A 22,982-nucleotide genomic window follows, 5' to 3' on the forward strand; every position below is an offset into this window, starting at 1 on the left:
CAGAGCAGGCATGTCAGACTTACTCTTTGTCCAGCTCCCTTATCAACATAAGAGGAACTTGGTATCGGCAAGAAGTGACTTGCCGATCTTGCCAGAAGATCTGGTTTCTGGCAGAGCAGAAACCAGAAGCCCGGACTTCAGTCTCCTACTTAGTTTCCTCAACTTTAGTTTTTTAGTCTCTTCATTCTCCGTTTTGTCTGTGCGATTAATAGTATACTATCCCTGTAAAAATATTTACGTACACGGGGCAGATGGCTTTAAATCTCGGGTCCAGCCACTACCAACTGTTTCACCTCTCTGCCTTGTTTCCTCCTCGTTGTAATGGGAATAATGATATTCCCATCATTGCCATAATGATGCTCTACCTTGTAAGAGCATTGTGACAATTAAATAATTAAAGCATATAAAGTGCTTACAACCTTGCCTGACATAATGAAAACCCTTAGCAGATATAGTGCATTATCATCATTGTCATCTTCTACCTTATTTTTAACTGCTATCAGTACTCTATAGTTTGAATTTGTCATCACTTATTTAATATGCCCCCACTGATGGACATTCACTTTGTTTCTGCTCTCTTCACCATTTCAAAGTGTGTTAGGGAACACCCCTGAGCATGCCTCTTTGTTCTCATGCTGGCATGTCTAACTAAACTTTGTCCTGTCAGGACTGGGGCCTCATTAGACTGTGAATCAGATGACGGAAGAAGTGCTTGGGCAAGGGGTGGGATATTTTGCACTCAGCTCATAGTCGTCAGGTTTGAAACGCACAGGGACCTCTTCCTCTATGGTGTCTTCTGAGACCAGAAATACTGAGCCATGAGGGCACCACCACTGATGTCGTGTGACGTAAGTGTCACATGTCCCTGCTTTGACCCTTCATGAGGGCATCGCTCTGCCCTCGCCTGCCCCCAGGGGGCCTCTCTCCGGCATCTCAGGAGGCCACGCTGTATCTGGGAGCCCACGGGGACCTAGAGCCATCAAGTCAGTGTGCCGTGTGCCATGTTGTAGAAGCTAATATGTGTTCAGAGAAGAGCACTGAGGAAGACACGCCCTGAATGTTGCAGAGAGGTCAGCCCCTGGCGTCAGGATGTTGCCAGCCTTAGCAGTTGTCTTTTAGCCTTTCTGTGTTTTCCAGCTTCTCATTCTGAGCAGTTACCACTTTTGTCATCAGGAAAGATATTGTAAGCATTATTTTAGGTACATACACTCTAGATTTGAGGTTTGGGCCCAAGTTACTCTCCTCTCAGGGCTCCATATTCCCCAGGTGAAGAAGGGGGTTAGCACTGCCCAGTTTGTCTCCCTCCCAGGGGTTGATACAGCTTGGAGACGAGAGAAAGGAGGGTGTTCTGTAAACCCTAAGGCATGATGAACCAGGGGAAGGCAGAGATTATTACTGTCTGGTCAGAGCCAAAACCAGCCTCTGCATTGGGAGCAGTGCCCTGGCTTCCCCTTGCCAGAGACCACTCTCTGAAGGCCGTCAGGTGAAGGGTACTTCCTGTTTATCACACACAAAAGGACTGGATGTCCTCTACCATCCAGTGTTGAGATCCTAAGACACAACACGCAGACAGGTCTTAAAGGGGACAAGTAAGGTGGGGATGTCACAGGATGGCCTTCTCTCCTCCTCCCTGCCACCCCCATTCCCCCTCTGTCTGCTGCAATCTGAGGAGAACTGGGGCTTCTCCCATGAACTCCCAGCAGGGAGGTGGCCTGTGGGCAAGTCTGTGGAACCACGTTTTCTGCGGGATACTGGAGAGATTCATTTCAACATGTCACATAATTTTCTATTTAAACCAAGAAACTCTACTAAACTGGGACCAAACTAATGATGAGTGCCCATGCCGAAATGCCGTTTTGTGTTTATTTAGTAAATAAATAAGTAAGTGAATAGAGGAAGGAGAAAAAGAGTAAACCACCCCTCCCCCCCAAAAAAAGCACATGGTCAAGTCTGAGCCTTTTTTTAAGTTCTGAATAATCTTTGATTCCAAGATTGGGTTAAATTAGAAGTGAATTTAGTCTGTTATGGCTCTGTCTATTTCCTTTAGTATATGATGGTGTGTCTACCCATAGGCTGTGGGGCCCAACTCTGGGGTTCAAGAAAGCCAGGGCTCTCTGCTGAGTAATAGCTCTATTGTATTTCTCTCCATGGACTCCAGCGGTTTATTACAGCTAACCCCCCTTCCAACCCTGCTTCAATCGAGTGAGCCTCCTGTGAAATTGGATGGAAGGCAGGAACTTTTGTAGAAAACTAGATAGCGCCTTTCTTGGCCACAGAGGATTCAGACAAATTAACCGAAAGGGCTTTTTAAGAAGAGATGCTTTCCTTTATTGGTGAAAGCCAACATAATGAAGTTGAAGAAGGTTCCCCCAGAAGGCTGGCTGAAATGATCAAAGGGGTTAGAGAAGTGGGGGAAGGGGTGGAGGAAGGCTGTGTGGGGCCTCGATAAAAGCAGTCCAGCCAGATGGATGAACAGGAAGAGGTATAAAAGAAGTCAGGAGATTGCAAGTAGAAAGAAAAACTGGCCTGTTCATCAAAACTGGACTGCCAGAATTAGGGGCACCCTGTCCATGCAGCTGAAACTGGGCTCACAGCCAAACACCACAAGGTCAGTCCTGCCCCGTCCCACCCCCTAGCTTCCCTTGATGCCTCTAGGAGAGGTAGGATTTAAAGCTGAGGAGACAGTTGACCCTGACCTGTTTTTTCCTCCCAACGCTTCTTTCTGAAAATTATCAAACATACGGAAAGCTTGAAAGAATTGCACATGGGACACTCAGTTTTCTCCTGACTAGATTCTGTGATTAACCTTCCTCTAGTGATTTTATCACATACACATTCATCCCTCTCTCCATCCACCAGCCCCTTTACTGTCTATTTATTTGTGTATTTTTGGTCGCGCTGGGTCTTTGTGGCTGTGTGTGGGCTTTTGTTAGCCGCAATGAGTAGGGGATATTCTGTAGTTGCGGCGTGCAGGCTTCTCACTGCAGCGGCTTCTCTTACTGTGGAGCACAGGCTCTAAGGCGCACGGGCTCAGTAGTTGTGGTGCACAGGCCTAGTCGCCTCGTGGCATACGAGATCTTCCCAGACCAGGGATTGAACCCATGTCCCCTGCGTTGGCAGGTGGATTCTTAACCACTGGACCACCAGTACGTTGCAAGGAGATCTGGGCTTATTTAGACAGTGGATTACAGTGGCATACGAAAGGAGATATTTTCTTGTTATGTTCATTGTCCCAGATGTCACAAGTTTCCCCAAAAAAACTTCTTAGCAGCCTTGTGGAACCCCCTTGCATGAAGCCTTTTACATCTGGGCTCCCAACTTCTACCCGTTATGCCAGAGACCTGGCTCAAGGTGGATAGTTTTGTCATTTCCTCTGGGCCTGCCTGGTCTTCAGCTCCTCTTTTCTGGGCCCTGGGAAAATCTCTAATATCTCTATTGAAATATACCCCAACAATGAAAAGAAACGAAAGACGAAAAGATTCTTAAATTTTCTATCATCATGTTGTTAGCAATAATATTGGTATTGTTTTCCTAAAACTATTATTATATTATAGGGAAAAATAGCCCAGTAATGTTGATGCTAAGAGCCCTGATTTTTAGCAAAAGAGTTAAAATGTAAAACCAGACAAAAGCCTAAGAAAACTCCAGACCAGTTTCCCTTATAAATATAGATGTAAAAATCCTCAACAAAATACTAGCAAACCGATACATAAGGATTATATAAGCAACTTGTAAGGATTATACACCATGACTAAGTAGAATTTTATTTATTTCTGACTGTGCTGGGTCTTCTTTGCTACGCACTAGAACCCATGAAGAGGCTGCCAGAATATTCTCATCAAATCAGGTCAAGCCTCTAGCTCTCACTACCAGTTTACAGGAGCCAACATGGGGCAGACAGAGGAACATGTTGAGAGACACCACAGCAATGCAGAAAGCAAAATGCAGACTGTGGAAAATACTCTGGGACAGATGACCGGGTTTCCTAAACAAAATAAATGGTAAGGGGAAAAGAGACTAGGAGACACATCAGCTAAAGGCATTGGGTCAGCCTTGTCTTGATCCTGGTTTTTAACAACCAGCTTTAAAAAGATACAGAAAAGTCAGAGAAGTTTGAACTTCAGCTAGATATTTTCTGATACTAAGTAACTGCGTTAAATCCTTGGAGTGTTACTGTATGAAAGGCCCACAGGAGCAGGGTCTTCCACCCTCAGGCTTACCATAGGGCTGGTGGAGAGCAAAGGAGACCCAGTTTATTCTTCCAAGTTCATGGATACATGGTTTTTCCTCCATGGAGGAGAACGTGCAAGGGGTGGGGAAAGAGGCAAGAGTACCATCTAAGGGCTGTCCTTCACATGGAATCGTGAAGATGAACAAGCATGTTCCTATCACAACTGAGGCATGAACAAGTTCGTGCATGTAAACACCAAACCCCAGTGCTCCTTCACCACTGGGAGTTGTTGCTTTGTAACTGTTCATGTACAGAGCTAGGGGGATCTTGTGTGTGTATATATCTATGTGAGTGTACGCGGGTGTGTTTATGTGTGCTGGGGTCCCAAGTAGAAGACAGTTCTGAAGTGACGGTGGTGTCCCCAGCTTTCACTCAATCCCTAGGGGCTGGAGCAGAAGTAGGAATTGCAGTTAGCTGAACTATATGCCTGAGTTCTCTGGGCAGCGTGAGAGCTGAACCTGTCCTCTTCACCTCCTGTGTATCCCTCTAGCTGCAAAAGCAAACGCTACCTGGAGACGCTGCCCAACACCAGCATCATCATCCCCTTCCACAATGAGGGCTGGTCCTCCCTCCTGCGCACCGTCCACAGCGTGCTGAACCGCTCACCCCCGGAGCTGATCGCCGAGATTGTGCTCGTGGATGACTTCAGTGACCGAGGTAGGGCCCCTTTCACCCAGCTTCCCACCTCCATGCTCTGTTCAGTGACTTGCCAAAGGGATGGCAGGTTTTCCTTTCTTCAGCAGCACTAGCATATGGGCCATGTGTACTGATACTTGCTCCATGCCAGGCCATGAACCTGGCACTGAACACACGTTATCTCAGTCTGGGACTAACTTCATGGGACTAACTGAGATGTAGTTACCAGTCACCATGAAGTGGATTCTGTTTTTATTCTGTTTGTATCAATGTAAAAAATGCATTAAACTGCAAGTAACAAAGAACTTTAGCTAACAGCTCAAAAAAGGGGGTTATTCATTTATTCATTCATCTCATAAAACAGTCCAGGGTTGGCATAGCTACTCAAGTCTTTCATTGGAGAACAAGACTTATTCTATCTTCCTGCTTCCTCATCCTTATCCTCATGGTCATAAAATAGCTGCTGTACTTCTGGGAAGTCTACCTTTCAGGCAAGAAGATGGAGGAAGGGCAAAGAGAACAAAACCTCTTCCTTTGAAGATTTTGCGTTCTTATTCAGAATGCAAAGTCTCCCAGTGATTCTGAGCCAGAACTGACATTTGGGCATCCATATCTGCAAGGGGGTGGCTGGGAAGGTGAGTGTTCTGATTTGGGGCCTCTTTATGGTAGAGATAGGAAAAAGAGAAGTGAATTAGAGAAGGCATCAGGTAACCCACCTACAGTATCTGCCACCCCATTTTACAGATGTGAAAACTGAGACTCAGAGAGGTTAAGTGACTTGCCCTTGGTCACACAGCTCTTGGGTGGTGATACAGTGAACAAACCATGTCTTCCTGGCCCTAAGCACGTTATCTTAACCTCTGGGCCACACTGTAGAGCCTCTTCGCTGAGTCTCACCCATGGGTTTGTGAGACACAGAGGGGGAGCCACAAGTGAAATCCAAGAAGAATTTGTCCTTCAGCCCATGGTCTTAAGCTTATTCTTTGCATCAGAGCTTTTACCACTTGCAGTAAAATCAAGCAAAGCCCTTTCCTTTTCTCACCTTTTAGTAGAGGCACTAATAAGTAGTGAAGAGGAGCCTCAGGACATTCTACAATAATCAAAACTTGAGTTTCTTGTGCCCCATTTTAATACTGCACGCCTAATTACCTGGCACATGTGTATGTGTGTGCATGTATACATACTCAAACATATACACATCTTACATTCAGTTCTTATTACCTTTAATTCTCCCCTCACTCTTGACATACACTCATTCTCAGGGGACCTTTACTTTTCCTCCTTTGATCTTATCACAGCAGAATTAAAATACCAATAAGTATAACGTGAGCATTGTGTGTATAAACATGGACCTGTCGTGAGTTTACCCTACTGGACTCCACATTCTGAGAGCTGGGTCTTCCCGGTCAGTCTTGTCCACCACACATTCTCAGCTCCTTAGGCATACAGTAGGTGCTTAATACATGTTTGACGAGTGAATTATCAGAGCTCCTCTATCTGTCCCTTAGCACTTCCACCATGGTTACAATAGCATCTATTATATGAGATTTATTTATGTCCCTGAAGTGAGGTCTGCGAGGTCACCTGCGGTGTGTCTCCGTGTCTCTGTAGCACCATTCTTTAGCAATAGTTTCAGCTTTGTTCTGGCCCTGTCACTTGCTAGCTCTGTGACCTTTATCTAGTCACTTAACCTCGCTGTGCTTCAGTTGCCTCATCAATGAAGTGGAATCTACCTCTTAGGTGGTCATGCCTATTAAACAGGTTAATATATGTGAGGTGGTTAGGACAGTACATGGCACCAAGGGAGCATCAGAAATAAACTTTTAACCCTGGCATTATCGTTATTATTGTTAACATTGTTTCTGACTGGTTTGTCAGAGGGGGAGTCGGGGATAAATGTGTAGCCATGAAGGTACGGTCTCCCCCTTTCCATCGGTGAAAAAAACACGTGACAAGTGTGCTGTTGTCCCACCTTCAGCCTAAATTGTCTTCCCATCTATTCACTGTTTCAAGAACCACGTCTGTGGGCCAGAACCACGCATTATCTCATTTTGTCTTGATGACAAGCTCTGAGGGAGGAGGCCCTGGCTTGGAGCGCGCGCCTCTGTGCAGGAAGGGCCCCAGGGGTGCCTCAGGGAGCACGGTGAGGGCTGTGGAGAGCCTTGCAGGTGCGGGTGGGGTTCACGTACCTCTCCTACCAAGGTCTGGACTGGATTTGTGAAAACTGTTCACTAAGAGAAGTGCCACTGCTTAAAAATGTGTGGACATCACAGCTGTGACTCAGCCTTTCCTTGTGCAGATGGGAGGCTGAGGCCTGGAGCAGTGGACCGAGTTCACCAAGAGCATGTGGCCAGCTGGCTGCAGAGGAGGGATGGGAATCTAGGCTCCCCACACAGCCTTATCCCCCTCACCTCACCTTCTGTGTGAAACAAACTTGGGAAAGAAAAGGTAAATTTTATAAGAATGGCATTCACCAAATGCATCTGTTTCTCCAGAGACCAAAAGTATTAATTGAATGCAGTACCATTCCCAAACCCTAGTAAGAGACAAAATGAATACTGTCCCATTTCACAGACGGGAATGAGAACTGAGGCCCCTTGACTGTTGCCCTTTTATCTCGATGAATTGGGCACAGAACCCAGAAGAGAACTCTTACCTCCCGCCCCTCAGTCCTGCACATTAGCTGTCAGATTTTGCAAACTCCATTCTTCAGAAAAGCAATAATTCTTTTTATTTTAAGAAGAAATTCTCAAGGCAGCTTGGGAAGAAAAAAACTTACTCAGCAGTGATTGTTTCAAAAATGAGATTTGGGAGAAACAATTTCAGCATTATAGAGAAGCCTGTCTAAAGTACAGCAAATATGGGCCATCGTGAAAGACAGATTTCTCTGGGCCACGTGAGCAGAGGCAGTTCTTTAGAGTTGAAATTCATAGATGCTAACTATGGGCTCGATTGGCACTGCCTGGCAGAAGGCATTTTCCTCTGAAATGAGCCTCTTCCAGGATCCTCAGGGCAACTAATTGTAATTCAGCTGAGGGTCGAGACCTCGGGTAGGAGACAAAATTGGAGCAGATGAATTCTTGAAATAAGATCCAGAGCTTTGTGCAGGCAGCACTGGGGACTAGAGCAAAGGCAGACAGGAATCACCCCAGCCTTGCTTGCAAATAGAGTGCTGTGGAGTTTACAGGGGGCTCCAGAAGCTTCTCTAATGTGGGCGCTTCCTTGAGGATTAGGAGGACACAGACGTGCTTTTTCTCTAGTGGGAGAGAGAGGTGAGGGGGGAAGGGTGGCAGGCCTGCCTCCAGATTGCACTGCCCGCCTAGGAAATCTTTATTAGGAAAAACAAAAAGGGTCTTTGTTCATTTTTTTTTTCCCTTCTATTCTCCCTCCCCTTCTCATTTCCAAACAGTATTGGTTTTCCAGAAAAAATAGGATATGTAGTCGTGGAAGGCATTATTGTCTTTGGGTGAACTGTGGGCCTCCTGGAATGATGAGGCGCAGAAACAAAAGTCTGTGATATGGTCTCATTGACATCGTTTCCCCCAGCTCAGCTCCCCAGCAGCAAACCAAAGCATACACAGTGCAGGGTTCCCTCAGAGGAGGTTCTTAAGCATTTGTGGAGCTGTTGATGGATTGTTGGCAGTGATTGGTGCTGGAGGGCATATGGACATTGCGGGGCCCATAAGGACAGTGCGTGTGGTAGAGACTCTCAAAATTGAGATCAGGGTCCAAGGTCTTCTTTCCACCATAAGCTTTTTAACTCTTACCTGCCCTGTCACACCGGGCCAGTCCTGGTGTGATGCACATAAGGAGATCCATTTACACCGACCTGATTTGCACTGCAGTGTCTCACTCTTGACACAGGCCCATGAGCGTCTGTCTGTTCTTCATTTCTTGTCATCTGTCTCGCAGCCCTGGTTTGTTTCCGGGACCACCACAACTGTCAGGGTGGCCATTCCCCACTTTCACTGTATCGTTCAGGTTCTTTTCACCTTGAGTTTTCTGCTGCTCATTTTGTTGTTTCTGTACAGTTGTCCTGATCTCATTCATATTCATATATTCAGAAAATTCATGAAATGACTCTATGCTTGTCGCTGCAGTAGGTGTTGGGGCTACAGTGAGAATAAAACAGACATCTCTTCTAAGGCTCACACCCAGCAGGGCAGACAGACAGGGTAAGAGTCAATCGTAAGTTCATGGAACATGTGCCCCTTGGTGGAGGTCCAGGCGCCGTTGAACATGGAGAAGATCAGGGAAGAATTCCTGGAGAAAATCCCAGCTAAACTCAGTCCTAAGGGATGAGTAGATACTGCCCCTCAGGGTAGGGGAGCGAGGAGAATGTTCCAGGCAGAGGGAACAGCGTGAGCACAGGCTAGAAGTCAGGGTGGAAACGTGGAAAGTGCAGAAAGAGCCGTCTGTCACCTCCTCACCTGGAGGCAATTACCGTTAACACTTAGGCTTCTCCCAGTGGTTATTTTTAAATAGGCCTTATTTTTTAGAGCAACTTTAGGTTCACATCAAAATTAAGCTGAAAGCACAGAGAGTTCCTGTCCACCCTCCCACCTACTGCACACACACCCCCAACACCCACTCCCTCATCAGTGCCCTACACCTGCATCAGAGAGGTAGATTTGTTACGATGGATGGGCTATATCAACACATCATTATCACCCAAAGCCCATAGTTTCTATTAAGGTGCATTCTTGGTGTTATATATTCTGTGGGTTTGGATAAATGTATAATGACGTATATCTACCATTATAACATCATACAGAGTAGAGTAGTTCACTGCCCTAAAAATCCTCTGTGCTCCGCCTTTTCATCTCTCCCTCCCTCCTAACCCCTGGCACCCGCTAACCTTTTTACTGTCTCCATAGTTTTGCCTTTTCTAAAATGTCTAATGCAATTGGAATCATACAGTATGCAGTCTGTTCAGATTAGTTTCTTTGACTTAGTAATATGCATTTAATGTCCCCCTATGTCTTTTTATACCCTGTAGCTTGTTTCTTTTTAGTGCTGAATAATAGTCTATTGTCTGAATGTACCACCATTTATTTATCCATTCACCTGCTGAAGGCCATCTTGGTAGCTTCCAAGTTTGGGCAGTTATGAATTTTTGTTATTGTTGTTTAGTCGCTCAGTCATGTCCAACTCTTTGCACCCATAAACTGCAGCACACCAGGCTTTCCCGTCCTTCACCATCTCCCAGAGCTTGCTCAAACTCGTGTCCATTGAGTCGGTGATGCCATCCAGCCATCTCATCCTCTGTCGTCCCCTTCTCCTCCTGCCTTCAATCTTTCCCAGCATCAGGATCTTTTCTAATGATTCGGCTCTTGGTATCAGGTGTTCAAAGCATTGGAGCTTCAGCATCAGTCTTTCCAATGAATATTCAGGGCTGATTTCCTTTAGGATTGACTGGTTTAATCTCCTTGAGTCCAAGGGACTCTCAAGAGTCTTCTTCAACACCACAGCTCAAAGGCATCAATTCTTCAGTGCTCAGCCTTCTTTATGGTCCAGCTCTCATACATGACTACTGGAAAAACCATAGCTTCGACAACACACACCTTTGTGGACAAAGTAATGTCTCAGCTTTTTAATATGCTATCTAGGATTGTCATGGCTTTTCTCCCTAGGAGCAAGCATCTTTTAATTCCATGACTGCAGTCACCATATTCGGTGATTTTGGAGCTCAAGAAAATAAAGTCTGTCACTGTTTCCATTGTTTCCCCATCTATTTGCCATGAAGTGATGGGGCCAGATGCATGATCTTCGTTTTTTGAATGTTGAGTTTTAAGCCAGCTCTCTGCTCTCCTCTTTCACCTTCATCAAGAGGTTCTTTAGTTCCTCTTCACTTTCTGCCATAAGAGTATATCTGCATATCTGAGGTTATTGATATTTCTCCCGGCAGTCTTGATTCCAGCTTGTGCTTCATCCAGCCCGGCATTTTGCATGATGTACTCTGCATACAAGTTAAGTGAACAGGGTGGCAATATAGAGCCTTGACATACTCCTTTCCCAATTTTGAGCCAGTGCGTTGTTCCATGTCCGGTTCCAACTGTTGCTTCTTGACCTGCATTCAGGTTTCGCAGGAGGCAGATAGGTAAACAGCATTGTATGGGTTTTTTGTGTGGACATAAGTTTTCAGCTTACTTATTAGTTAAATACCAAGGAAGGTGACTGCTGGATCATACGATAAGAATATGTTTAGTGTAGGAAACTGCCAAAGTGTCCTCAAAGTGCATTCCCGCCACAGTGGGGGTGAGTCTGGTGGCCCCACGTCCTTGTCCACGTTCGGTTCTGCCCATGTGCTGGATTTCTGCCATGCTCACAGGTGTGTAGTGGTTTCTTACTCTTTCGATCTGCACTTCCTTGTGACATTTGCTATTGCACACATAATCTGTCAGTTCCATTTTCTTTTTCATACCCTCCCAACACCCCCACCCCACCTTCTTGCAGCCCAACTGAAGTAATCCATGTCAATAAGTGTGTGCATCCTTCTGGACCACTCTGCTTCATAATACTAACATGTAGTAACAAAAGCAAACATTTATTGAGCATTTGTGCTCAGTGCATTCACCCATTCATCACCTCAGCACCAGCGTGGCTTCTGTCATCCCCAGTGAGAAAGCTACTGGACTCCATGATCTTAAACCTCCTTTTTCTACTTAAAATAGGTAATATTTTATCCCCATTTTGCAGATGAGAAAATTGAGATACAGAGTGGTTAAGTAAATGGCCAGTCTGCTTCGGTCAATGAGGCAGAGCTTTGGTTTAAAACCATGTATCCTGGGAGGAAGAGAATGGGTACATGTATGTGTATGGCTGAGTTCCCTCGCTGTCCACCTGAAAGTGTCTCCACATTGTTGAGTGGCTATACTCCAGTATAAAATAAAAAGTTAAAATTTAAAAAATAGGATCTAAATAAAAAGGAAGAAGTTAAAAAAATTTTTTTAAAAACCATGCATTCTGATTCTAGAACTTTTGCCCTAATCTTCACTAGTTTCTTTTCTTCCCCTTTTAATAGGATCATACTGTACACATTGCTCTTCTTTTTGCCCCCATTAATGTATCACCGATATCCCTCATGCCAGCAGCTATAGTGCTAACTCATCTGTTTTCTACTAGCTAGACAATAATCCACAGTGTGAAACTACATTTAGTTCCTTTACATCACGCTTTATGTAGTGGACATACAGTCATATTTCACTTTGTATCCAGGTTTCTTCCACTCAATTTTCTACAGTCATTTCCCATTGTCATTATAAAATGACTGTCACATCTCTCCTCCTCTGAGTCAGTTGTGAGATAGAGGCAGGGTTCGCATAACCCCAGAATATCAGGTATACTGTTGGGAGAAGCTGATCCAGAGAGCACACATGGATCCGTCTCTACCATGTTCCTCCTGAGCTGACTGATGCAGGGACAGCTGAGCGGCAAGGAGCTGCAGGCCTCCCTGGCAGGGCAGCCGGTGCCATGGGGGGAAGCATAAATTCACAGGACGTGTGGGCAGCATAAGAGTTCCTACTTTGGCCTGCCCCATGTCCCCTCTCCTGGCCACCCTAGAAGTGAAATATTGGTAAGCAGTTCCATCTTACAGATAACAAAACTGAGGCTTTGAAAAGAGATTGGTGGGAGGTGCCCTAGACTGCTTACCTGCCCTTAGAGGACTCTCCTCCTGGTTAATCATCCCATTTCATAGGAGGTATCCATCTTTCCCACAGTGGACTCCGTAACCTTTAGAATCACACTTCTCATGTATCAGTCTCTAGGGTGTCTTACCACTAAGAAAATCCACAGGTTTCTTACCCTCTTCTCCTTTCATATAACATCTTGAATACTTCTCTCTCAGACTCCAAAGGAGAAAACTGCTAAGAAGATTAAACCTATTAAAGAATATCAATTATTTTATAATGAGGGAAATCTATAAATCTTTTGGTGGCTATCTGGCAAAAACACAGCATGCAGGAGTTGATATGTTTATGGGATATTTTGTGCATCTTAAAAAAAATACACAGGATTTTATGAATCAAGCACTGTATAAATGATTTACTGGGATAGCAAAAAAAAAAAAAAAAAAAAAAAAAAAATCAAATAAATAGCTCTGCTTGCCTCTGAAGCATCAAAAGCTCTGATGTTTGGTAAAGAATGGTTCCTGTAGTGGAAAATAGCTATGTTATATTTTCAGAAAGGTGATGCTTCTATTGAGGTGGGCAAGGCTTCTACATTTTAAAAACTCACCTCAGCAAAACTGTGCAAAATTGCTGATATTCTCCTGATTCTCTTGTGAGGATTAACATCTAACCTTTTCCACTGTTTTGGTGTTCCCTTAAAAATGTAATGGGGGAGAAGCAAAACCCAACAAAGCAGGTGACTGGAGGTCCTTGGAATAAGATCTCCAAGCAGAGAGCCACAGAGCTGCCCCCTTCTATCATAATCTGTCTTCAGAAAGCTTCTGGGCCTCTCCGCCAGCTTAGGTCTGACATGAATTGTTATTTGCTCAGAGTCTAAAGGGAGATGAGATTTGAGGCTGAAATAAAAGTAAGAGGTTCCTTAGTACCTAACTTGATCAAGTGCAAACCAACCAAGTCCTTTTCCTGTCAGCTTCTTTCAGCTCAGTAAGTTGGGGGCTGAAAGGGCTGGTTTTGTCCGCCTTATAAAGGGGAAGAAGCAATAGCATCAGTAGTGACCATGCTGTTTACACCTGAACAGCACTCACGTGTGCCAGACACTGTGGTAAGCAATTTAAACATAGTATCTCTAATTTCACTGGGAGCCTCTTAGAAGCCAACATTTATTTGCCTAATGGGAAAATTCAGCTTTAGTAGAAAATGTAAATCCAAGTACAAGGAATTCACCTCCTCTCCATATCCCACCCCCTAAATAAAACAACTTTTAGCTAAAATCAACATCTTCTTGGTAAAGATATGAAGTGCTCAGTCATGACATTTGATACACATTCATATGTCTAAGAAGTATGTTCTGCTGTTTTCATTCACAATAAATGTAACTGGACAGGTCTGATATGCAGCTCTAGTTCCTCTGCTTGCTACTCAAAAGGTCAATACGCAGGAGACAAGTGCTGGTAGAAAAAGAAAAATTGCTTTATTCAACCTGAGAAGGTGATAGACTAATGTCCTAAGACTACCTTCAAGTTGATAGTTGTGAGATAAAAGTTTTGAAGGCAGTACGAGGGAGGGAACTGCAGGGTACATGGTCAGCTCATGGTCAGCTCATGTACAATTCTCGGGTGGGTTGGCATCAAGATGAAGCTTCAAGCATCAACCCTCTTCTGGTTTCATCCGATCTGGTTGCACTTGCAGTCAGCAGTTTTCTGGTGGGGATCTGTCTCCTGTAAAAACAACTTGGGAATGTGTGTCAGGCGTTTATCTATATCTTTCAGGGAACTGGGAGTTCAGTGACTGTGTGGTTGGTTTATAGTCTAAAGTGTTATCAGTTTCTTGGCCCAGCAAGTATTCTTACTTTCTGCTGCTGTTGCTGCTGCTAAGTCGCTTCAGTCGTGTCCGACTCTGTGTGACCCCATAGACGGCAGCCCACCAGGCTTCCCCGTCCCTGGGGTTCTCCAGGCAAGAACACTGGAGTGGGTTGCCATTTCCTTCTCCAATGCATGAAAGTGAAAGTGAACTCGCTCAGTTGTGTCCAACTAGCGACCCCATGGACTGCAGCCCACCAGGCTCCTCCGTCCAGGGGATTTTCCAGGCAAAAGTACTGGAGTGGGGTGCCATTGCCTTCTCCGATTCTTACTTTCTACATCTTCATAAATCCTAATCATTAACTCCTGAGCCAGCCTTTTGGGACTCGGGAAGCGTGGGAGACCGTAACGTTTCTATGAATAAGAGGCAGGTGGAAGACATGGTGGGGTGTAGGGGGTCTGTCCTGGGAAGGCCCCATAGCGTCCTGCTTGGCTCCATAAATATTAGCCAGCTCCTCTAAATAATGTTGATTCTGGACTCTTGAGAGTCCCTTGGACTGCAAGGAGATCCAACCAGTCCATCCTAAAGGAGATCAGTCCTGGGTGTTCATTGGAAGCACTGATGTTGAAGCTGAAACTCCAATACTTTGGCCACCTGATGAGAAGAGCTGACTCATTTGAAAAGATCTTGGTGCTGGGAAAGATTGAGGGCAGGAGGAGAAGGGGACAACAGAGGATGAGATGGTTGGATGGCATCACCGACTCAATGGACATGGGTTTGGGTGGACTCCGGGAGTTGGTGATGGGCAGGGAGGCCTGGCATGCTACAGTTCATAGGGTCACAAAGAGTCGGACATGACTGAGTGACTGAACTGAACTGAGCAGGTTAATGAAGCAAATCACCCAAAAAGTTAGCATTAACTCTAACCTGCTGCCCAACCAGACCCGTGGTCAGCAGTGAAATAGACTCATTGCCAAAAGATACTTAAAGCATTTCTTCCCAACTTCCTTGCAGAACTTACAGCCCCCAAAGGTTCAGTCACGTCTTTATCAGGCAGTCACAGTTCCAGAGCCAATTTTGGCTTGATTTGAATCCAGAGGCACCTTCAGATCTGTAAACACCGGAGGCTTAAAATGTTACCAATTTTCATAGCCCAAAATAGGCAATGCTTGACAGTTCTGAAGATCAGGAAGGCCAGATCCACACATTTGTATGTCTCTTATTTATTCCAAAAATTAAAAGATTGCAGCACCGTCTATCAATATCACGTTTGTGGGCATTGAAGGCTTCATTTCTCTTTTTTCTCTTTTTATTCTCCTGCTTTCCTATCTCAAATAGAAAAATCTCATGAAAATGTAATTTTCACATCATTGTATAGAATAAAGAAACAGGCATAGGAAGACCATAGTGACATTCTTTCCTCTTGTGCTACTTAGGAATGTTGATTCTTGTAAAGTATTTACAGATGCAGACTGCCTTTTTCAACCTTTGGGATCCTTGTATACACTTAGGTTCTTTCTATAAAAGACCACACTAGTTGCTCCTCCCAGAATGATAAAAAGAAATAAATCTATTTGTTTGCTTTGTAAATGCAGACCTCTTCAGAGATGCCCACATTGTTTATGAGCAGCCAGGAATCTCAAAACAACTAATAACTCCTACTGTCTATTGGAGTCCTCTGTTGATGTGTCTGTTAATGAATGGAATTTACTGGGCATTGCTAGTAATATGTAGTAAGGATGAAAACAGGTGGAATTATAAGGTTGTTTTCTGCCCAGTCTTCTCAGAAACTTTTAATTTTTTCCCCCGTGTGCCATCATAATATATGTCTAGAATATTCTAAATAATAACTGCACTCCAGTCTCTGCTAATGAAAAACTCAAACTTTCAATTACCTTCCCAGAAACCTCCACAGTGGCCAGATTTGTTTTAACTAGGCGAGAGGAAAGACCAGCCCTGACCTTTCCCAGAAAATATGTTTCCGCTGCCTTATGACAGAAGAAGTGGTACTTTAGCTCATTAGTGAATGAAGATGACCTATAAATAGGCCTTCCTCCTGAGCAGAGCTGACTCTTGGTATTCTCTGTTGTAGACACAGACCCTGTCTTTCCTGCCTTTCGAGCCGAAGGAAGGCAGGGGTGTAGTCAGTTTGATGGACTGCTCCTTGCCTACTACTCATTCCTTGTGCTCCTGAAGGGACAGCCAGTCAGTAACACCACCCAGCCGTGATGAGGGCTCTGATCCACCTGGCCAGTGCTGTCCCGTCCCCATGGCCACAGTGATTCATCCAGGGTGCCAGCCTGTGGTGCCAGCTGAGCCCCATTCCACCCCTGTCCTTGTCCCTCCCATGAGCCGGCACACGTCTTCTTGTGTGAACCAGCTGGGCCTGGGTTTCCATCACTCCCAACCCCAAAGCCGTGACTACCGTCCCCTCTTTCATGGGTCAGGTGAGGATTAAGTGAGATAATGTAGGGCCCAGCACAGGGTCGGTGGTAAATAATGATCCTTGTTAGTAGTGATGCCTTTGTGGTGGTGGGAGTTACCATTGCTGCTCTCTGAAACAAGGATGATGATCACTCAGCTACCCCCATCTACCTCAGAGTCTCCCTGTAGAGATTAGATGAAATTAGAATGTGAAAGAGCCTAAAGAGCTAAAAAGTGCCATAAAGACTTCCAGGAGGATACTGGTTGCCACAGAAGGAAAGAACCCTGAGGAGAACTCTCCAGTCTGGTGGCCAAGGAGGAAAGTGACCTCAAAGGCAGGTAGCCCACACCTGGAGTGTGTCCCCCATGGTCTCTGGTTCCAACTAGTTTCAAGTAAGGCTTCTTAACTCTTACCCCTTTCAGCACCAACCGAGGAGCTTGTTAAAACACAATTTACCAGGGCCCACAGCAGAGATCCTGATTCTGTGGTTCTGGGGTGGGCCCAATAATCTGCATTATTTTTAAAAATATTTATTTATGGCTGCATTAGGTCTTAGTTGCAGCACTCAGGCTCAGCAGTTGTGTGTTATGCGTGGGCTTAGTTGCCCCTCAGTATGTGGGATCTTAGTTCCCCAACCAGGAATCCAACTTGTGTCCCCTGCTTTGGAAGGCAAACTCTTAACCACTGGACCACCATGGAAGTCCCCTAACCTGCATTCCTAACAGGCATCTCAGATTATTTTGATAGAGTTGAAATGCTGCTCAGATTTGGAAAACACTGGAATATAGGAACAGAAGACTGTGGATCACAAATACATACTTTATGACACAGTTGGACGGTGACATCTTTGAATGTAGACCCTGGATTACCGTAAGTGCAGAAAAGTCATGGCCCTTATGGGAGGAGCTAAGTTAAATGCCTTCAGCCTCAGTCAGACCCCTGTTTTTCAGGATGCCTTTCATAAATAATTGCCTCACTGTAACAGGTCTCTGGGGATTTATGGTCCCACATTTAATTTCAACCGCTGTTCATTAATCCTGATGATCTCACTTAAATTATTAAACAGTCATATTCCAATTTCGAGGGCACTAATTATATCCTTGAGAGGTTGTTATTATCTGCATGATCACATGCACTCAGCCAATACCAGACTGTTTTCTCCCCACTCATCAGAATTTTATACTTTTTCGGGATTTTGTTAGTTGCTAAGTAGGTGTGTTTCAGATGGCAGGATCTCACTGCTGAGGAGTTAGGAGATATTAGAGCAGGGGTTCTCAAATTTTGGTGCACGTAAGGATCACCTGGAAAGTATGTTTAGCATGCAGATTCCCGGGCCCCGCCCCAGTGAGAGAGTCCAAGTTCCCAATCTGGGTGGAGCCTAGAATGAATGTGCATCATATCCAGCTCTCTGGGGATTCTGATCCAGGAGGTCCAGGGACCACCCTGGGGAAACTGAAGCCCAGAGAAGGACAGTTCTTGTTCAGAGCCCTGCAGCAGAGCTACAAGCTACGTCTCTGGCCTGTTGTAAGGACCAAATGAGATAATAGATGGGAGAGCACTTTGGAAAGCCTTCAGCAGTCTATAAATACAAGGATGCACTATTATTTTCAAGCTGGAATGGCTTTGTGACAGAAATGGCTTGGTACTTTCTCTCTAAATTACCATAATCACCTGTTTGAGGCCCCAACCAAGCCCATAACTCTAAATTCACCAGGCATGGAATAAATTCCTCCAGAAATGTCCAATAAAATGTTTTCTGATGTGAGAATGTTCTTGTGTCCCTGCCTCGGGTCCACAGTCAGAAACTCCCTGCCTTTTCCGTGGCTGTCCTAACCGGCATCTCCAGTTGGGGGGCACCTGGCAAAAGCCCTGCTTTCCAGCACGTAGATTTTGGCCTTTTCTGGGATGATTAAATCTCTTACCAGTGAACAGTTTGCCCCAAAAGCTCTTCCTCCATAGGAGCTCGCTTATAACCACTTTCATGGCTTTAGATACAGAGAATCTCAAATCAAGACACCCGGATTTTGGTTCTTGCAGCCCAGGGTCCTTGCTTCCTTATGTTGGCTGCAGTGACCTCTAAAGCCTGGTCGGCAATTCTGAGGGGCACCTCTGTGCACCTGTGCCACATCTGTCCTGCTGTGTCACAATTAACCAGACAGCTCTTACAGAAGTGTTTCATCATGTTGAATTACATTCATCCTCCTCGCCACACCCTTCAATGGGGTCTACCTCTGCCCTGATCTTCCCATGAGTCCCTCCAGGTTTCTGAAGACCCTGTGCGAACCCCCACTCCCAGGTTCCTTCCACTGCAAAACAAATTCCTAAAAAATGCTGTAGAGTAAATTCAAGAACAGACACTCCAGTTCTATTCACATTTCAACCTTTATTTTAAAATATTTCTTCCACACTCCCACAGATCCTATCTCTCAGTAAGCTCTCTACGTGTAAAACCTCGAGTTCAGGCTCTGCAAGTTACACACACACACACACGCACACACACACACACACACACACACACACAGTCTATTGTTAAACCTGGAAAAAATCAAGCCTTTCCACTGATGGAAGAGAACCTCATGATCCCAGACAGCATGACTGTAGAGTTCAGGGAATTCCTGCCCTGCTTTTGGGAATCTTCACCCAGCCTGTGCATTTTAGATCTGAGAAAGGGAGGCACACCAGGCACTGTGGTCGGGTGACTAGTTCATGACCAAGTGCTGCTCCCAGTGTGGGAGCACCTGTTGCTGGCCTGACAACAGCCCCCACGGCAGTCTGGCACCTCCAGAAGTCAGGCACACAGTCAAATCCCACCAGTGCAGTCAAGTATCCGCCCCCATTTTAACATTTTGCTAATTGCTAACACAGCATATATACTACACTCTTTCAACAGGGCTGAACAACAGTTCTAGTTATCTAACAATGGCATTTTGCCTTATGACAATTTCTTTGGATGCTGGCCAGTGTCTATAGCTAACTTAATTACACAAGCCTACCTTGGCAGTAGCAGGAATCAGATTTTATGACCACCAACCTCTCTGCAGATATACCATAAGATTATGCATGTGCAAATTATATTTTTTTAAAACTAGATACAAAATTTTAAGTTGTTTGGGCTGTGAATCCTTGGGTTCTAAACACCCTAGGTTAAGAGTCAGACAGTAGAGTGATGTTTAACTAGTACTTAACCTCTCTGTGCCTCACTGAGTAAAACTGGGCTACTTTCTTAAAGAGTTGGGCGGTAATTGAGATGTTGCTCACAGAGCACTTGGAACAGAGACCGGCTCAGAATAACTGTGGATTAACCATACCATGATCATTAACCTGGATGCCATAACATTTCTTGATTATGAAACTCTCTGTGTTCATCTGTTCCTTCTTTTCTTTCATCTTCCTTTGTATCTGCAGCTTAAGGACCCTAAAACTTAAAGTGTCATTATTAATATTAATAATAATGTTTAAAAACAGTAATAAATCCAGTGTTTATTGACATTTCATATATGCCAGAAAGTGCTAATTCATGATCTCGCTGAGTCCTAGGAAACTGGCATTATTGAGCTGATATTACAGATGATAAAACTGAGAATTAGACAAATTCAGTTCACACAGCAAGCAAGAGGCAGAGTCAGGGTCCAAACTCAGGTACATTTGGATCCAGAGTACTATGTTATTATGTGTTATCACCTCTGTGATGGTAGGAATAACATGGAAGGATTTCATGCTGTGTATTTTCCTATTTTACTTACAGATTCATTCATTCTTGACTCCCTGACTTTGAAAATCAGGGGGCAGGTTGACCTGGGATGGAATATCCACCTATCAGGAAAATGAATGAGAAACTGGACATTTTTCTACCTTAATTCCCACATTTGATTTGCTGAGGAATTTTCCCCCCTAAAGCAAAGTGTGATTTTCTTTCCGTTCAACCTTCATGCCGCTGGAAAGTTTTAAATTATTCAAGACATTGAAGGTTTATTATCTGCTGCAAGGCTGTAATGTAATTGCAAGGTATCATTTAAAGAGCTGTCTGTCTGTATGAACCACCTTGTTCTGAATACCTGCTCCTGCATAGAGCAAGAAGATATATATTTAAGAGTGGTAGTTTATAACTGCCTTAGATCAACCCTATTATTCTTCCTCCACGTCTCAAGCCCCAAAATAAATGTCTGATGATGCACGGAACATTAAAATCACTTGTGTATCATCAGTGGATTATTTCTCTTCTATCATTTGCATCTTGATGGACAGCCATGTGTTTGAGGGATTTCATTTTCATTAGTCTTTGATCACATTGCCCATGTATAATACCAGTTTGGATATTAACCACCCCAATTAGAGAATGCCTTTCAAATATTATATCACCCCCAATCATGCTATTCACACCGTGTTCTTCATAAAGATACAAATGCCAACTCCCATCTTATTCTGTCTTTTGACACCTGTTTCCATATAGAGAGGTGGCCTTTCCCAGTGTTAATCATCAGTAACAAAGAAAATACCTTCGTGTGGGGGTGGGTGGGGAAGATTTTTCCTCCCTAAATATCTCATCAATTCAGTGGCATTATGGAGTAAAAAGTTCATCAAGTGACTTTTCCAGGTATTGATATGGAACAAATAGACCAGCCTTGGTTCCAGCCCTGCCAGTAAATAGCTTTGTGACCTTGAGCAAATTACATCATCTCTTTGGACTTTAGTGTCTGCATCTATAAAGTATGGATGACTTCTCACATCCTGGCAAGCTTTAAATCCTAGAACTTTAGAATGACTTTTTTCACCCCTTCCAGAGAGTTTAGTTAGGATTTGATGCCTGATAGTTGTCTTAATGAGCATCAGCTATCAGATACAGCATCACCCTGAAGAACAGCTGAGGTCTGGAGAAGTATTTGCCCTGGCACACAATGACCCTATGGCTCTGTTTTCAGAAACCCAGGTTTGGTATTTTTATTTTTTTCTAAGTCTTGTCTGTTGCTGTATGACTCTTAGATGATATTTACTTCTTGTCACCTCCACTGTGTCTGTCCCTAGGAGTCTTTTCCCCTTTTAATGTGCTGTCTCAAATCAGCTTTGGAATAAAAAATCAAGTTATTAAAGTTACTAGAATTTTATCTAAAATGGGGGTTAAATAGGTCCTAGGTGGGGGTGACTCAAGGCTCTTACCTAAGCATGATCCATGGGCGCCATGTTTAGTGGCCTCAGAGAGGGCCACTTAAATGCATATTTAATTCTAAATGGGAATAATCAGGAGGGCTTCCTAGAGGAGGAGTCATTGCCTAATGAAGGAGATTCCCTGGTCAGAGGGAACTGCATAAGCCAAAGCACAGAGGCAAAATGGTCTATCAGCAGTAGATTGATAGTAGTGATTATGGAGAAGGCAATGGCACCCCACTCCAGTACTCTTGCCTGGAAAATCCCATAGACGGAGGAGCCTGGTAGGCTGCAGTCCATGGGTTGCTAAGAGTCAGACACGACTTCACTTTCACTTTTCACTTTCAAGCATTGGAGAAGGAAATGGCAACCCACTCCAGTGTTCTTGCCTGGAGAATCCCAGGGACAGGGGAGCCTGGTGGGCTGCCCTCTATGGGGTCACACAGAGTTGGACACGACTGAAGCGACTTAGCGGCAGCAGCAGCAGTGATTATGAGGAGATTGCCTTCTGAGTGAACAACCTCTGTGCTTCTCTGCTGAGTCAGGAGCTCAGTATTTCCCAGTCCCCACTGGGGCATAATCTGACAAAGAGTTCCATGTAGGAAATGCAGTCTGCAAGATTGTAATTGTTTTTTTGAGGACTCATCCTTTGTTTTTTCCTTTCTTCCTTATTTTTTTAAATTATGACAGTATGATAAAACATTTACAAGAGACTTGGAAAATACAGAACAAAGTTACATATAGTTCCACTATATATTACAATTATTTTTTTAAGTAGATAAGGAGATTTTAATTTAAATTCTGAAATATCAGAACTTCCAGACATTTAAAAAATTCCAGTATGTCAGTGTTTATGGCTCAGTGGGAACAGAGTGTGTGAAGTCAGCGCTGGTGCAGATAATGCAGGATCTCAGGTCACCATGATTATCAAATTAGAGAAGAACCATAAGCCACAGTCCTTCCTGAATCCCTAGAGCTGTGCTAATACAGTAGCCACTAGACACACGTAACTATTCATATTTAAGTTAATTAAAATTCAATAAAAGTAAAAAATTCAGTTCCTCAGTCACACGAGTCATATTCCAAGTGTAGCCTCGTGTGACTAGTGGCTGCTGTA

The 22,982-nt window shown here is 44.3% G+C and overlaps 1 protein-coding gene across 1 annotated transcript in view; it reads left to right on the forward strand.

Moving 5' to 3' along the window:
• The window catches only part of GALNT10 (polypeptide N-acetylgalactosaminyltransferase 10), a 229,646-nt gene that overhangs the window by 127,377 nt on the left and 79,287 nt on the right, over window positions 1-22,982 (forward strand). Inside the window, exon 4 of the mRNA XM_070374662.1 lies at window positions 4,722-4,888. Coding sequence (XP_070230763.1) covers window positions 4,722-4,888 — 167 coding nt within the window. The remainder of the gene's footprint in view (window positions 1-4,721; window positions 4,889-22,982) is intronic.

This window comes from Bos mutus, chromosome 7, assembly GCF_027580195.1.
Source record: "Bos mutus isolate GX-2022 chromosome 7, NWIPB_WYAK_1.1, whole genome shotgun sequence".
NCBI classification, from domain to species: domain Eukaryota; kingdom Metazoa; phylum Chordata; class Mammalia; order Artiodactyla; family Bovidae; genus Bos; species Bos mutus.